This window comes from Acomys russatus, chromosome 12 (assembly GCF_903995435.1).
Source record: "Acomys russatus chromosome 12, mAcoRus1.1, whole genome shotgun sequence".
Classification (NCBI taxonomy): Eukaryota; Metazoa; Chordata; class Mammalia; order Rodentia; family Muridae; genus Acomys; species Acomys russatus.
Window position 1 is genome coordinate 16,122,332 of NC_067148.1, and position 18,423 is coordinate 16,140,754.

Here is an 18,423-nt window from a genome sequence, read left to right on the forward strand (position 1 = left end):
TAATAAGTGTGTTTATATATGTTATGGGTTACGGCAGAGGACAGACTGGGGTTGTTTTTGACAGACAAGGTGAGTATTTATTCAGTTCCCTTGAGAAATCTAATGGCTTTTGGCAGAAGTGTACTGATAGAGCCCTGAAAAATACCAGAGTGGTTAAATTACCAGGCCCTTTAGTTTAATGAACCTGGAATAGAACATAGGATCTTTGCAATTTCCCAAAATGATAAAATATACACAGTGACAGTCACCATCCTTTATCTTCAATCGTTCAGAAAAGAAGCTGGCCCTCCAGATGAGAAATCACCTTCTCGCACTGCAAATAAGGGGAATGGGCCAGAACTGATTTCTCCTGCTTTGCTTTGGGGTTCTGAGTCCTAGCACAAGCGTGGAAGACGAGTGGAGGGGGGAATTAATCCCGGTGTTCTCTCCACATAACCTCTGGCTAGTTCCCTAAACTCATCTGCAGTGAAAGCCTACGTCATATCAAGGTTATGGGGATTAAATGGCATTAAAAATGTGATAGCTCCTTGTAAAACCCACAACCCATGAATGCATAAATTGTCAATATAGTGATTATTTTGGATAAAAACGAAAACAGCCTGATTCATAAATGAGGTTTCATTATAAGTTCATGGTCAACTGTACAGTAACTTGAAGAACTGGTCCTATTTATACTTTTTGGTATCTACTACCATTATAGAAAGGAAATTTAATTTAAAAACATTAAAAAATCATATGGAAGTGGAGGCATGAGCCAATAAAAGTTAAGAATTAATGAGTACAGGCTGAAACAGCACACATAACTCAACCCATGTGCCCTCATGTAACGCCTATGGAGCATGTCAAACAAGTGTCTGCCTTTTTGCTGCCATCTGGTTTCACTGTGTGAGCACAGGGGCTCGCTCAGGTCGTTGCGGTATGCTTAGCTCTTAATTTCCTTCCATTTATTAGTTTGTTTCATTATTTCAAATTAGAATCTACATTTAATTCTTTAATAAGACTACTATAATTGGCTTTGCTTCCAGTGTTTTGTTTTGGTGTTTTATTATGAAAAATATTGCCACACCTGTTAGTGAATGAGAAGCTTACCCTAAGTTAGAACATCTGAGTAAAACCCGGAGGCCACTGTACCCGCTGAAATCCCCATGAATTTATTAGATACTGGAGGAGGGGGTGCTGAATACAGCTGGTGTTGAAGGCCATTGACTTTCACAGTTTTTTTTTTTTTTTTGAAAGAAGATAAGCACAAAACACTAAATCCTTGCCACTAATCAGACAAACAAAAAAATCACAACATTCATTTTATTTTTTAAATGTCAATTAAATTTTAAAAATTAAAATGCTAACTCTTTCACTAAAAATAGACAATACACTTCTATTTCATAATAGGAGACAGCTAAACAGCTAAAGGTAAAGGAGAAGGAGGGGACTCAGAATGTGAGGAGAAGAAAGTATCGAGTGGTGGGCTAGCAGGAGTGAAGCCACAGAATTCAGGCAAAGCCCAGGGCTCCACAGGTTCAGGTACTGGGGTCTGTTTGTGTGTGTGTTTGTTTGTTTGAGACAAGGTTTCTCTGTGTAGCCTTGGGTGCCCTGGATTAACTTTGTAGACCAGGCTGGCCTTGAACTCACAGAGATCTGCTTGCCTCTGCCTCCCTGAGTGCTGGATTATAGACATGTGCCATCACACCCAGCCGGCATTCAAATCTTAAGTGATGACTCTGACTAAGAAACAGTTGTCGCTCCTCCTACCCTGCCAGGCAGCTGACTGAATTTTTAGCATCCATTAACACTACCAATGACCTGGTTGGTCTTATCCTCCGATTGCATCACAGCATTAATTGTTAATTCTGGTAAGTTTTTATCTCAAATAAGGCAGCTATCACCATACCAGTAGGTAAAAATAGACAGTGTCTTATAAGCTTCCTCACAGTAGTAAGATGACATCATGCCACAGGGAATTTGCCCCTTCCAAATAATAGGGAGGGCAGGGCGGGATGGGTTTGTTGCTGGGGACCAAACTAATGAAATCAGTCAGTTTTACGTCTTACCAAAATTACCTCTGATACGCAAGTTTTGCAGTTGGGCTTACTCTGTCAATAAATTTTTCATGGAAAGTTAGGTTATTTAGATCAGTGAAGTTCACATACCATGCTCCAGCTGTAATACGCTAGCTAAATTGCAACCCAGTGGCCCGAAAGAATTAATTCATCTCCCAAAATGTGAAATTAAATCCTAGGGAGTAACATTACATGACTGATGGTGTACTGAATTAAATTAAGGGAAGACTTGGATGCTTGTTAAAAAAATATCACTTACATAAACTGGTTTATAACCACACGTGAGCCTCCTAATGGATCATGTTATGGGGAAGCCACCGTAACAAAAATCTAAACTGTGAACGATCAGAGAGCAGTTTAATTCGGGAGAAAGCACGATTTTGATCTATCCCTCCCTGTTTCATCTCAAATAGTTTCACTTTAGTACTGTGTTGGGGACGAAGGTACCGTGATAAGGTCAACTGGTTTAGGAAAGTTCTAGAAGTAGGGGTGAAGCCTGAGACCCTGCCTGGACGTGCCCAGATGACCTGGAACCCTTCCTTATGGTATGTAGTATGACTGCCCATAGCTCCAGCAGCAGCAGCAGCAGCAGCAGCAGCAGCAGCAGCACCCTCAGATCATTTAGCATTTCTGAAGGAGGAGTCTGAATATCATTGTGTGCACCCTGCCCATTGATACCTTGAGATGGTCTGAGCTCATTAAACGAACCAACCGAAGCCAGAGGCAGAGGCTCAATTTCGTGGCCACTTTAGACAGGAGGATCACTTTCTCTGTGCTTTCATTATAGGATGCCCTTTTTGCATGGCTGCCCTTATTATTCACACATAAAATGTGCTCATATTTTATTTAGATTTGAAATTTAACACAAAGGGACTATGTAATATAGCACACAAGCCCCTTATTCAAAAAGGGAGTGACTAAATAGAATAAAAAGGGGACAGGGAACACGGGGGTGGCTCCTTCGCCACACCCAGAAGATACTTCTGGAGGCCCATCACTCTGTCTCAGTGTGACACAACAGGAGGCCTCTGTTATGCCACAGAGATAAAGGATTTCAACAAAGTAAGGAATGCCTAAAACTGGTAGAGATTCCATTTCTTGTGGAAGGCTTAGTTTGGGTTTATTGAGAGTGATAAAGCATACACACACACACACACACACACACACGCATATACACATGTACATACATGTGCGCAGACAGCCTGCATGTGAATACCAGAATCTTTGTTCACAAAATTCTCAATCACAGCAGTTCCCACCAACTGCGGATAGAAGATATCAACAAAACTTTCTATCTGTACTAAGTATTACAGATTTTTCTAATGTTATTATCCCCTAAGCATTGTGTTAGCTGTTTATGTAGCATTTCCACTGTATTGGATTTTGTGGGTAATCTAGAGATAATTAAAATGTACAGAAGGATGCAAATGCTATAGCATTTTTCATAAAGGATTTGAGCAGCCACAGAGTTTGGTACCCAAAGGGGATCCTAGAAACCTCCGTGGATATGGAAGAACTATAGGAAACATAACTATTGTCTGTTGTAGTTTCCTCTCCATTTTTGTCCCCTCTCCCTTCTGGCTCTGAATAAGAAATTCAAAGCTCTGGGAGCCCTTGGCTACCTCCCTGAATCTGAGGTTGATGGTGGGCTTGCCTGCTCTGTCAGGTTAGGCTCCTTGCTGACCCATGAAGATCCCTCTCGATGGTGGGGACCTCCCACTCTGTGTTAGATTTTAAGCCCTATGAAGGCTCCAGATTGTCTCCAAGTTTGGAAGTATTACTCTGCCTTATTTATGCAGGCCTGGTCCTCCAACCTTACTTCATTTCTGCCATCATCCTGAGCATGGAGAAAACACCTGACATGGGCTTGATTCAGAGGCACACGAGTAATAGGGTTTGAGCTGAAATGTTTGTTTACTTTTAAAAATGCAAATTGCTAGAACATGTAATAAGACTGCAAAACACTGCTGTGAATGTCTAATCCAATTACAAGCACCAAGTTTTTACCTTGCCACTCAGACAGGCTTCTTATGGTCAACTCTGATGCCTTGAGTCAAACCTCTCATCCTGGACAGTATACTCATCACTGAGCTGTACTGGTGTTTTCTAACATAAGGCAAACATAGAAATGGGTTGGTGTTTATGATATAGATGTTTGCCTTCAGGTATGGGGGAGGGACAGAGGAAAGAGAGAGACAGAGATACAGAGAGAGGGCAGGCATGTTTGTATGTGATTTAAAGGCTGAATAGAAATGCACTCTATTTAGTAATTTAGTAAACAGAAACCAATACTTCTGAATAGCTGCAAAAAGAGGAACTTTGAACACATTGCTACTCAGAAGTTTTATTTCAGCCTAAATGTTTCATTTAGGATTCTAGGACTCTTCATCCGAGGCATCGAAGAAAACAGCAGATGCAAGCAGGAGGGACTATTTCAGGAGAATGAATGCATTGTAAAAATCAACAATGTGGAACTCCTGGACAAAACTTTTGCTCAGTAAGCATCTTTTTGTTGTTTTATTTTCTTCATTGATCTCTTGAATATTTATAATCATTACTGAGCTCATTATGATCGTAATCATAGGTGGATTGTCTAGCCAATTCCCTTTAAGTGACCTGACCATTCGTTTCTGAGTGCATTTTGTCTTTTAGCATACTCAGAGGTGGCCAACACATGTGCCTAATGTCTGTAGGGGGGTTGAGACCTAGACTGCAGCAAGCCTTCCTGCCTGCCTGTCTTTCTGGGGCATCCGAGACGGAGGGGTTTGTTTTTCTTAGGTTATGGGTCAGTTAGGCTGGTATTTACTGGCTCTTTTCACAGACAATTAATTCAGCTTATTAATTAACATCGTTGATGTCAGTCTTCCTTAAACTGTATAATTTGTGGGTGATGCCTATGAGAACTCCGTGAATAACAGAAACAAGCTGTGTAAAAAAAAAAAAAAAAAAGATGTTCTTTCTCAAGAAATCATCTTTCTGAATGTGAAAACTGTTGTGGGGCATATGTTTCTACACTGGAAATAGAATATGCAGAGCCCATCTGCATCTAGATAAACATCTGTCCATATATACACACATATATTGATGTGCAGTAAAATTTTGCAGGGCTTCTAAGTTAGGCAAATAAGTAGTGATAATCTTCATTAATAACCAGCAGCCGGTCTTGCTTCTGAGCCAAACTGCCCACAACACAGCATCTCTCTGGCCATCACTTTTCAATAGTGGGGCCTGGTGATTGCCAGTGGAAGACATGAGTCACTGGAGGCTGCCTAGGGGTAGAAAGAAATGACATCTTTCTAAAACAATTTATTCCATTCAGCTATTGTTGAACAGAATTATGATAATTATTAATAATTATGTTATCTGCACATTTTGCGGCCCTGTTGTACAAAGGCTAGGCAGCTTGATGGTCCCTGTTTTATAAAAGTGGAAACTGAGTCATAAAAGGTTAGCACTTGGAGGCAAGTTAAAAAAAAATAACTTATTAATAACCTGATTTTAAAATTAGAAGGATTTAAGTTTGCTTTTAATGTGTGCTTCAGTAATTAATTCTGAGTAGGTTTTCATATTTAGAAACACTTAGAAGCTGAGAGTTGTCAGCTAAGTTCTATAGTCTTTCTAAGCTTCCACTTGAACCTGTTAAATGCAAGAGAATTATATTTACTTCATGCAGTTGTTAAGAAAAATAAACTAGAGGGGTATACACAGTCATGCATCTGTAGCCACTGTGGTAACTAGTTAGCAGAGTCCTACTCAGTGAAAATCCCAGTACCTCCTTTCTTTAGGCTACCAGGCTACTCTGGTTGCCCTGCACCTGTGACAGACCGCAGGATCATTTGGTTTATTCACTCTTTCCAGGGCCCAGGACGTCTTCCGTCAGGCAATGAAATCCCCCAGCGTGACCCTCCGTGTGCTTCTGCCTCAAAACCGCGAACAGTATGAAAAATCAGTCATTGGACCACTGAACATTTTTGGCCACAGTGATGGGGCCTCGAGAACAAAGGCACCGCCTCCTGCCCGTGGGAAACCAGGACTAAAGGCAGCACATCTAACAGGAGCAAACGGTCCTGAGGCAGATGAGTCAACACCCCTGCAGCAAAGCAAGAGCCCTCGGGTTCCAAGACTAGGAAGAAAACCCTCCTCTCCCTCACTCTCCCCTCTCATGGGGTTTGGCAGCAAGAAAAATGCAAAAAAAATTAAGATTGACCTAAAGAAAGGTAATTATTAAATTATGCTTAATAGCATTCTATTATTGTACCAGGTAAAACTGCCTAAGAGAAATGCATTAAGGTTAATTTAGTTAATTCTCTTTTTATTTAATTGTATCAAAGAATAGATTTGAGTGTATACTTGGATAACTTAAAGTTTTTTAAACTGTGCTACTTTTTCTTTTCTCCTGTAAAGTTTAGATTATTTGAAACAAGAAAACCATGAGGCCAGTAAAGAAGAGAGAATCAGTGCAGCATTGTGTGTCAGCTCTACACTGAGGACACATGAGCGGCCCACTGTCTTCATTTTGATCATAAGTTAGGGATTTTTTTTAAAGCATCCTTTAGGCCAGTTCAACAATATGGCCTCGGGCTCTATAGAGCGATTTTATATCAATACAAGTTTTACTCTTCAGAAAGACACTTGACAATAGTTATTTATTTCAGATTTAACATTACATTTTTTTTTTCAAGATAGTCCTAATATCAGAACTGCAGACAGTCTTTCTTAATCTTTTTCAGTTTTCCGTGTCCATCTCCAGCACTGCGGTGCACATGTGTATGCATGCCTACTGGCGCAGCATTACACTCGTGTCCGTGTACGTCCAGCACTGCGGTGCACATGTGTATGCATGCCTACTGGCGCAGCATTACACTCGTGTCCGTGTACCCATGCTCTGCTGTATCCCCGCTCATTCTCTAATCTCCACTTGATAGTCCCTCCTCCCATTGTAACTTCCTAAAATCCTGTGGTTTTCCAAGTCAATCCAAAGGCTCTAATTGGTTTTTAAATCATTTAATTAATAATTTAATGGCCATGAGGAAATTTTAAATATTATTTGTGAATTTCAAAAATAAATAGCATGTATATTTCATTAGGATGTAGAAATTACTCTGAAAAGATTTCTCTGATCAAAATTTTATTCACTTATGAAAATCTTATCCTGGGAATAAAGCAAGTTGAGAAAATGCACAGTTTGATGTGCTCATTTGTAAATGCATTACAAATAAGTGATGTCCAAATGCATTAATATACCAATAAGCCAGCTATGTATATGGGTTAGGTACTTTGAACATAAAGAAATGAATCCATCACAGAGTCAGGAAAAGATCTCCTAAAGGAGAGAGCCAATCAACAAGGGTTCACTGCCTCTGTGTAAATGTGAAGCTATAATAGGCATGCCTTAATAGATAAATGGTTGTAGGAAGAAAGAGAGAAAAAAATTACAATTTTTGCTGAGGTTTTCAGCAAGGGCAAATTGCATACTGAAAATATCATTGATTGAAATTAGAATTTTAAGTAGATGAGGCTATTTGATAATGGAAGGATCTGGATTGAAAAAGGAGAAACATAGCAAAGTTTGAAATATTCATAATTATATTCAGGAAAGAGAAAGAAACACAGAGAGCCAGAGAGATGGAGAAGTGAGAGGAGAGAGGACAAATGAGCCAAACAGATGCCAGCTCTGTTCTATAAGGAGATGACAATTAACAATGAATCTGATCAAGGCCAGTGTGGCAAGAGGAGAAATTGGCCCAGTACAGACCTTGGGCATCACCTGTGCTCATGTGAGAGAGCAGTGGTGTGAGTTCTAGATTGCCAGGCTTGGTAGGATGCGAGAGATATGAAAATAAAGACATTATAAATGAAGGGAGAGTTAATTGCTGACAATGATAATTCTCAAAGATTGGTAAGAAATAAGGTCAATATGGAGAACCTTACTGGCAATGGTCATAGGAAAAAATGTGTCTATCTGCTTCCTAAATCTATAACAAGAAATATGAAGTGGGCTCAGGATTTTGGAAGTTTCAGTGCAGGGCTTGTTGGCAAGTTGCTTTTAGATTTATAACAAAACCATGGAGCATGGTGGGGATGTAAGACAGAGCAAGCCTCTCACCCTCCAGCAGCCTGGAAGCAAAGACAGAGAAACATGAGGTCTGAGAGGCCATGGCTCCTTCTGTGGAAGACCCCTCATGACGTAACTTCCTTCTACTAAGCCCCATGCCCCAAAGGCTCGACTAATCCCAGTGTGTTACAAGCTGGAGATTATGCCCTTTGAAGGGTTCTCATCCAAACAGTGGTACTTTATTCATGACAGAAGCTTCTTCGAGAACACTAATAATGGATTACAGATCATTTACAATTGAGAGATCTGCATGTATCTTTAGACAGAATAGAAGGGTGAAACTGGAGGTTTCATAGAACAAGAAGGAGACATCTAGACCCTTCTCTGACAAGACATTGGCTCCAGCAGTAAAGCAGTCAGGACACATGCAGAAGGCTGAGCCACAAACTACTCAAGTGCTGGAGAGACCCACAAAACCCCAACAGAGGATATCATCTGCTTGAGAGGAAAGGCGAAGTCAGGAGGTAGATTGCTGAGCAATCGATACTCCAGGCATAAGGGTAGCGTACATCGTCTTGTCGAACCTGAGTAAACAAAAGGATTGTGTGTATATGTCACCCTAACTTCATTTTGACACATCCCTTGCCTGGTTGGAACTGTAATCTTTATGTAAAACAGGAAAAGTGACTCCTATGTAGTCTCTTGGAGTGTAAATAATTTACTTGGTCTACTTTAGTGCAAACTAGGCAGAGTTTACTAATGGAGTAGATGGAATGTTATCCATGCTTAAGGTGACGGTGCATTTTTTTTTCTGGTCTTGCATGCTAGGTCCTGAAGGACTTGGTTTCACTGTGGTAACCAGAGACTCTTCCATACATGGTCCTGGCCCCATTTTTGTTAAAAACATCTTACCAAAGGGAGCAGCAATAAAAGATGGCCGCCTACAGTCAGGAGACAGAATTTTGGAGGTAAGTAAGAACTGATGTTAATATCTTCAGTAAAATATTTCTTTATTTTTAAATTAATTTAAAATTTTTTTTTATTTGAGAAAATAAATAGATAGCTGTATTAGTCACTGGCTGTCCCCTGTTGGTCCAGTACCGTCCAAAATCACTAGCAACTACAGATATCCAACTCCTGTATGTTAAGATGTTGCATTTGCATATAAATGATTCCTTAAACTATCAGTACAGACTGAGTAAGTTATATTTAGGAATTTATATTATATGCAAATATATTCTATATAAATATATTAATTATATGTGATATGTGCATGTATATAATATATTATTTGCATGTAATAACAATCAGTGAAAAAGAGGGGAAGGTTTGAAGGGAGGAAAGGGAACAGAAAATGTTATTATAATCTCAAAAATAAAAGAAAACTTATGTAGGTTGATTTATAATAGCTAACTCAATCCAAATGCCAATCAAACAGTTATCCTGTCTTGTGTAGAACATAAGTATAAAAGTTTGCCCATGTTCAGGACAGATGCAGCCTTTTCAGTATTTTTGATCTGAAGTTGATTAAATTTCTACTATTAAATTCACAGATATTAAGGGCTGACTATATATTAATGTTTAATTTTTAATGTAACATATATTAGAAATTATTACTTGTAGAGAAGATAACGACTTCAATTATAAAACTAGTTAACGAGGATCCTAACACTACATGTCCCCAAGAAGGTCAGAGATGTGGGACCACATAATAACATTTCCTATCTCCTTTCTTTTGCCTGTGATAGTTGAATTAATCTAGGAGTTTGCCAAATACTTAGTCGGAGCTAACGATTTCATAGTTTCACACAAATCTTCATAGCTACAGCATTGCTTGTAGCAAACCGGGAATAGGTATGCTGAGCTGGTTTTGCATGGAGAATTATTTAGAATGGTCCACATCTGGGGCTTGTTTCTCCCATTTATTTCTGCCCAATAACATTATCCTCTCAATAAGAGCTCTGGTCAATCAGCCTGAAGCGAAGTTTGAGACTGGCTACTTTTAAATCTCCTGTGGCATGAAAAGTTGCTTTCAAAATGTTATCGCTGCAAATGCATGCTTTGGAAACATTTTAGCACTCCATGCGGTTCTAGATCACAAAAGATGCTCTGGCTGACAAATGAAGCTCTGAGTCTGACTTCCAGTAACATGATGACAGCGTTTTTCTAGAGAAATGGAACATTTAGGGTTGTACCAAAACACTTGTATTTCCAGAGTACTTTGTCATATATTAAGTAATTTACTTTGGCATTGTATATTGCAATTCAGTCCATACTTATTTGATGAATTAATTTCTGGTGTTTCTCAGCCTGACTCCCTCCCATCACCCCCACCTTTGTGTAAAAATGTGTTGACTTAGGAAATTTTTCCAATCTAAAATAATTTCCTGATTGAGTTTGTCTAGTATCAAAATTATGACAGCCAAACTGTGCATGTTTGCCCACGTGTTTAGTATCACCGTTTCAGAGCTTCATGAATTTATGAACCCATTTGTTGCATATTTAATTCACAAAATAGAACTTAAAAAACAAGCAAACAAGAAGCACTTAGGAGCTAAGCTGTGCATCGCAGCACATGTCTATAATCCCAGCACTCAAGAGCTCTGCCAGAAATACCCCAGTTCAAGGCGAGCCTTTGCTATAGAGCAAGACCTGTCTCTAATGAAAGGTGGGGAGGGCAGTAGGAAACGTCCTGACTGTGTTTATGTACATGACTCTACTTGTTAGGTAAATGGCAGAGATGTCACAGGAAGAACTCAGGAAGAGCTTGTGGCCATGCTGAGAAGCACCAAGCAGGGAGAGACTGTGTTGCTGGTTATTGCACGCCAAGAAGGAAGCTTCCTACCCCGAGAGCTGGTAATGTTCAAACCTCTGTCTCCCTGAGGTTTTTTGAGCAGAGATTAGCATCCATGTGGAACTCACACTAGCTGAGTACTGACATTTAATTATAGCCCATGTTTATTACAAACATTGACTGTGGGGTGTTATCCTGTTTGGAGTGTCAGACTTGTAGGACTGCCGATGCACTGACAGGGCCTTGTGTCTACACTGACCCTTGAGAGCACAAACTCAGATACGTTTTGGTAACAAGTAGCTATCCGAGTACTTCAGCAAAATACACATTGAGCTTATATTGTGAACAATTTGTGCAACATAGTTTATAGGCCTCCTCAAGTGAGTTATCTAAGTACCATCTTAGTGGGAGACATTGGTAACTGGGGAAACTGGGTGAGGAATATGCAGAATAATGTCTTGCTATCTTCACACCCTCTCTAAATCCACAACTGTTTAAAATTAAAAGTTAACACATAAGTAAAAGAGAAAAAATGACTCTAAAGGAGGTAACTCATAGCTGGCATTGGACTTTTTATTTTTATTTGCTAGCCTGTAGATTTAATAGGAGCATTGTTCTTTCATAGAGGGTAACTCCAATATGTATGTATGTATGTATGTATGTATGTATGTATGTATGTATTTTGTGTATGTGTATACATATGTATATATATGGAAGCGTCTACATTAGTAATTTCCATATTACTTTCTTGAAAGGTCTTTAGAGTTAGTTTTCCCTCTCCATTCTACCTCTTCAACCCTTCCAACCCCATCCAGTTTAACTTTTCTAATTCCATTACTCCTCCCTGCCCCCTTTATATACTCAATTATATCTCCCTTCCCTTGAAAGCACCCTGATGACGTATACACACAACCTCTTCAAGGGCCTTTAATACTGTCTTGACCTCTGTGGGCTTCCCATAGAAAACATGCAAGGCTAAAATTTAAAGCTAGCATCCATATATGTGAGAAAATATGTCACATTTGTCTTTTTGTATTACCTCACTCAGGATGACACTGTGTGATGATTTTATTTGTTTGTGAAAAGCTCTATTCATTTACCTGCAAATTTCATACTTTTGTATCTCTTAATAGATGATAATTCCATTGTATAAAAGGACTACATGCTCATTATCCACTCAACAGTTGATGGACGTCTAGGCTGTTTTTATGTCCTGAGTATTGTGAATAAAGCAGCAGTTAACAGAGATGAGCAGGTAGCTCTGTGGTAGGATGTGGAGTCCTTTGGGTATATGCGCAAGTGTGATATGGCTGGATCACAAGATGTGTGTCTCTGTTCTAAGGGAAGCGCCACATGATGTCAACAGTGGCTGCAGCAGTTTTCACTCCCACCAGCAGTGAATAAGTATCCCTATTTTCCAATATACATTCCAGCATTTATTGTCATTTTTTTTAAATTTTAGTCATTCTGACTGTAGGAGTTGTTGGCCCCTGGGCCCACTCAGACCGCAAACAGTACAGAGAACTGCCATTACTTTTGCTTACCTTGCAGTAGTTGGCAGTACAACCCTATTGCTGAAGATACCATCTACTTGAGTGGTAGAACGTGGGCAAATCAATTTGCTACTAATCTGGAATGTCTACTGGCTAGCTTTCATCACCCTGAGAGGTGCGAAGTGCCCTGCATGTGGCCAGAGAAGAACAGTAATCAGTCCTCTCTGCCAGTGATCTTGTGGGCTGTAATAGTGAGAGACATTGTAAAATATGTCCACTGGCCAGTGTTTTAGGAGTAACCAAACACTTTCTGATTGGGTTAAGTTCTGATCCACAAGAAGAACCTTTGTGTACATAGACTCTAACAGAGAATTTGCTGTTATTATTCTACTAAGTAGACGTATTATTAAACTGGCTCTTAAGAAACTATTGCTACACCCATAGATGGGTGCATTCCTCAACTCTCAGCAACAAGCCTCTTCTTATAATACATGATGATTAACATAGAGAGCTAGAGCTGGCCAACAGGCAGAGGATGAGAGACTTCAGTGTCCCCAGCCCCAGATGTAGCATCTGTCTCATACAGCTCCTCACAAAACTCAGAGGACACCGTAGAGGAGAAGGGCAGAAAGACTGTACAATCCAGAATCATGGGTGACGACAACAAAACAGTGTTTTCTGAACAAAACAGGGCAGTTGCGCATACAAACTTACAGTAGTTCTGACAGCATGCATAAGACCTGTACAAGCACAAGCCAGACAAAGTTCCACCATGGAGGGGAAATGGGGGCAGGAAGTTTTACCCCTAGCTGAATAACTGCTGGCAATCGATTGGTTCTGGGAGACGGAGAGTAAGGTTTCTTTAAGGGTATGACCATGGTAGGACAGCCATGATCCAGGAGTTATCCCTGTACCCAAGAGTATTTATGCAGCAGAAGTGGGAGTTGTTGGACTTTTGAAGAAGAGAAAGGGGAAGAGGAAGAAGAAGAACAAGAACAAGAAGAACAAGAACAAGAAGAGGAGGAGGAGGAGGAAGAAGAAATAGAGGGGGAGGAGGAGAGAAAGACAGAAAGCAAGAAGTTAGGGAGATAGGAGTAGTCAGGGGGACATGAGTTATGAAAAGGATAAAAAGCTCTTTTTTTTTTTTAAAGTTCTGTGTCTTCCGTGGATTTTGTTTGTTTTGGCAGTGGATAGGTGCACAAGATATATCTGATACTGAGTATGGAATTGCACGTGAAGCACACAGTTATTCACAATGCCTTTTCTAATGGGATCAGTACCTATTAAGTTGTATAGACTTTGGGTCTGGTTAATTTTTCTGTGTGAGGTTTTTAATTATTTATGTTTTTGTAACACAGTGTGTAAAATTAATTTTAAAAATAAATTTTTAAAGGATTAATAAAATACTGCTCTAAAAAGAAAAATTTAATGAATGGAAGTAAAAATCCGCCGGAGTGTTCAAAATGGGCATGAAGACTTTGAAGGGCCCTGTGGAGTCCTGTAATTACTCTGAACAGACGAGCTGAGCCTGGTCTGAACTCTAAGGAAGAGAATGTCCTAAGAAGAGAATTTATTAAAAAATAAAATAAAAATTTATTTTAAAAAAATCTCCTCCCACCTACAAACTACTTATCTAGTGATTTTTCCCAGTTTTATGAGCAAAGATGTATAGAAATTCATGTATATTGGCTTTTCCCTCACATAGTATAGAAACATGTTTGATGCTGTACAACGCCAAGTGTTCGTTAGATAGAGAACTAGATATTTCTCCACTGAAATATATCCAGTCTCTTAAAATGATATTTTGAATAATTATTTGTAAGTTGTAAAAAAATCTATAGCATAATTCTAATTGAGATGTAGGGTATGACATTTTATATGGAACATTACTAAATTATATTAAAGACCTGAAAAGTAATCGGCAATAAATACCCCTAAAATGTTGGAGTTTTATATGTTAGGATGGTTATAGATAATTTAACAGGAGTTTTACTCCTAAAAACAACAAAGGATGTGTAATCAAAAGGCTCTTGATTACCTCTCGTTTTGAATTTTTATTTCCTTGGAGTCCGTAATGCACCGCCGCCACCATGTGTAAGTGGCAGGATAGGTTTCCAGAGGTAAGTGCCCAATCAGTGGGGTCGAGTTGGGAGACTAGTGGCTGTCTAAGGGGCCGTTTAGAGCAATTGTTATCAAATATGTGATTGGGAAATAAACTTGCCGCCTTTCTTTAAACCATTAAATTATTAATCACCCTAAGCATCAGTTGAATGAATCCCCTACTACCGTCTCAGTACAAAGAGATTCTAGGACTGAACAATAATTACAACTCATTTTCAATTTGTATTGAGCTTTGCCCAAAGCAAGGTTGGAAGAGGTAACATTATGAGACCTTCTCAGCTGTGCGAATGTACAAGCAGGAAATGAATTCCTTAGAATATTCAATTTTTCTATCAAAAGTGTTGGGCCGTGAGAAGGCTCAGCGGGTAAAGACACTTGCTAAAGCTGATGACCTGCTGCCTGTCTCAGGTACACACATGAAGGCTAGAGAACCAACTCTCTCAAGTTTTCTTTTCATCTCAATATGTTTCTTAGCAAACACCCCACCACCGTACACACCTATTTCTCTGCAGTCTGACTTGGCGCCTGTGTGTGTTGTGCACATATCAGAGTATTTAGCCTTACTGAATCACTGTTCTTACCTGGCAGTGCTCCTTATATTATCCACAGATACCCCCCCCCCTCCTCCCTTCCAAGTATTTTTGGTGTGGAATTTGTACTCTACGCTGCTATTTCTTTCCCATTGTCATCCCCTTTGTCACATTGCCCTGTCACACATTGTCAGAAGATCTACAAAGAAAAGTAAAAAGGAGGCAGAATGGAGAGTGTGAGGCATAGGGATGCTTGCCTTACTTCTTTCCCTGTACTCTTCTCCACAGTCAACCATTTTCAGAGGCAGAACCTGAGCTACTGCCTCACCTCCTCTCAGAAGGTCCTGCGCTTCCCAAGAGAGATGCTGAAGAAAGCCAAAGCCTACGTATTGTCCTCTGACATATAGAGGGTTGTTACTTTCCCCAAGATCCCTCTAGGAGAGCCGAAGTTGAAAAGGGACAATAAAAAGAGTTACTGTGTATACAAAGTCTAAAAGGCTGTCTCCTTATCCTCCATTCCTCTGGATGACAGAGATGAAGATTATCATAGAACCTCAGGGAGACAATGTGCATATTTCAGAAAAGAAGAAAAAAATCCTCTGACCTTTCATTAAACTATATCCTAAAAGGAATAAACCCCTACATTAAAAGAGGGACATTCCAGCCATCCCATATTGTAAGAAAACACAAATGGCAATGCTCTCACTGGGTGCTTAAAGCCCCAGAATCCTTCATTCCTATCTGATAGCTCCTTCAGCTCCCTCCCATATGTCCTTTGGAATTCCTGACTCTGATGATAATTCCTTCTTCTAGCCTCTCTCTCTCTCTCTCTCTCTCTCTCTCTCTCTCTCTCTCTCTCTCTCTCTCTCTCTCTCTCTCCCCCATAAGGCAAGAAGGAAAGAGGTAAGTAGTATTGAGTTTGCAACTCAAAAGAGATTTTTTTTTAAAAAAAAATGTATATGGGGCTGGAGAGATGGCTCAGTGGTTCAGAGCACTGACCTCTCTTCCAGAGGTCCTGAGTTCAATTTCCAGCAACCACATGTGGCTCACAACCATCTATAATATGGTCTGATGCCCTCTTTTGGCCTTCAGGGGTACAAGCAGGCAGAGCAATGTATACATAATAAATAAATAAATAAATAAATAAATAAATAAATAAATAGTATGTATAATTCTACCAAATTGAGTAATGTAATTCTTAAACACCCAGATAGGTTTGCCTCTCAATTACTAAATTAAAAGTTAGTGCCAGCATAGTTGCGTAGTGCATCCAAGCTCCCCCAAGGAAATGGAGAGACCTGAAGTATCCTAACATCTGGAGTAGTCTCTGGAACCCACAACTTGTCCAACTCCATTTCTGTACCAGTCACTTCTCTGGATGACTAGGAGCTGTCCAGAAATCACTCCAAGGCTTTTTTTCCCTAAACTGGGTGACATTGTTTGTGAGGATTCAAGGCGATAATGCATACAAAGCTCTTGGCACTATCTCTGCCCACATGTAAGGTCTCAGTATCGTTGGCTCCAATTAATTATCTCTTCTCGCGCATCTCCTCCTTAGTGCTAGTGTGACTATAATATTCCACTTAAGATACAATTTCCAAAGGCCTGGCTGAGACCAACCACCCCTTTTGAGCAGTGTAGTCTTCTTATTTACTATTTTAAAATGTATTCTGGGATCCAAAATAATGACTACCAAACATTGTTTTATAGCCCATCAGCTCTATGAGTGAGACAGTCTCTGTATTATTTTGCTCTCATTTAATAGACTTTAGAGAAATTTGATTTGTGTTCCAGGATGACATCATAGACTGAGCCCACCAGGGAACATATTAAATTAATTGTGCAACTATGAGATTATAAATGTAAATAAATTATTTGTTCTCATTGTGTTTTATCTTACATGAAATATGGAGGACATATGGTTAGCATTAATTCTCTAAAAGCTGTCTGGCAAATATCTAGACTCTCAATATTTGACAATAAAACATCCAAATATACGGCACAGCATTGTAACCATAGCAAAGAAATGATATGGAGAGGGGAGGCTGGAAGTACCTACTACATAGGAGCCAAGAATGTTTGTTTGGGAGAAATACATAGGTTGTTGTTGTTGTTTGTTTGTTTGCTTTGCGGTTTTTCTTTTTGTTTTTCTCCAGCGCAGTAGGCTGCCTTATGCACTAAGAAGCAAGAACCATACAGAAAGTTTAGAAAGAGATCATGTTTGCATGTACAGGACTATCTCAATAGGAATTACTTGATCATGTAGCATGCCCTGAACTCCTACAAAGAGCAGACTGAGGAACAGTGTTGGGTGAGACAGCTCTGTACTCTCCTTTCTAATCTAGAAAGTGTTCTATCTTCTGTCTCTTCTTCCCTAGCACCACTGATGCACATGCTTGACTCCTCCACTGAGAGCCTGAGGGATGCAGGAAGGACAGTACTTCCTGCTTTTGTCTTTTCTATCTCCTTGCAAGGAAACAAACTATGTTGACTTTTCCTGTTTTGAGGAGAGTCTTCTCTCCTTTCCTAAGTCAGGCTCCTTCATGAGAGTGCTGGCCTTTCTGAAGAGCACTGTCCGGTCTGTCCTCTGGCAGCTAAATGGTTCTGACTTTCTTGTCATCGTTAGATTCTTGGAGAGTCTTAATGCTTACAGCCAGAGGAGCGTGTGGTCATCAGGGCTACAGGAAATATCAATATAGGACTGTCTCTCAGATGTGACCTCCTGTCATTCCAAATGTCTCGCCATCCATTTCCTGGTCATTTCTCCTTAGCTGACAATGGAGAGTACCCTGCTGAACTTATTAAGTGTGCACCTTCCTGCCTTCCTCCTGAGTGACTATGTAGTGTCGTGAGTTTTATGGCACAGATAGCTAGCCTTTCTGTGTTTCAAGCTGCGTTGACAATCAAATAAAAAGGAATCTGTGTAGCGACATCACAAGGAATTAGCTGTTTCTGGTATCCTTACCAAAATGACTGCTTCAAAAGGTGTCCTTCCAAAATCTAGAGTAGAAGACTCTTTGAAGTCTACACCCCCTGATGGGGTAAGTGCATATTTGGAAGCATCCACAGAGAAAAAAAAAAAAAAAAAAAGCAGTTTTTTTTTTTTCCCCCGGCAGATACTTTTAAATTGGTGTCAGGGATAGAATGGACAAGGAAGCTGCTCTGTCTGCATCTCTACTCGGAATGAGTACTGTGCTCCTTGCCTGGCTGTGGGTCTGTCTGTGAAAGATGTGGCCACGAGTTCTTTTCTTACCATTGTCACTTGAAATTCTTTTTGTTTCCTTTGTTCTTATACAGAGAATAAAATAAGAGGATCGAAAGCATTCCTGTGATAAAACAGTGACCAAAGGCAGTGTGGGGAAGAAGGAGGGGC

The 18,423-nt window shown here is 39.8% G+C and overlaps 1 protein-coding gene across 1 annotated transcript in view; it reads left to right on the forward strand.

Moving 5' to 3' along the window:
* The window catches only part of Pard3b (par-3 family cell polarity regulator beta), a 979,071-nt gene that overhangs the window by 505,895 nt on the left and 454,753 nt on the right, over positions 1-18,423 (forward strand). The window contains exons 7-10 of the mRNA XM_051153919.1: positions 4,429-4,554; positions 5,916-6,274; positions 8,941-9,080; positions 10,840-10,968. Coding sequence (XP_051009876.1) covers positions 4,429-4,554; positions 5,916-6,274; positions 8,941-9,080; positions 10,840-10,968 — 754 coding nt within the window. The remainder of the gene's footprint in view (positions 1-4,428; positions 4,555-5,915; positions 6,275-8,940; positions 9,081-10,839; positions 10,969-18,423) is intronic.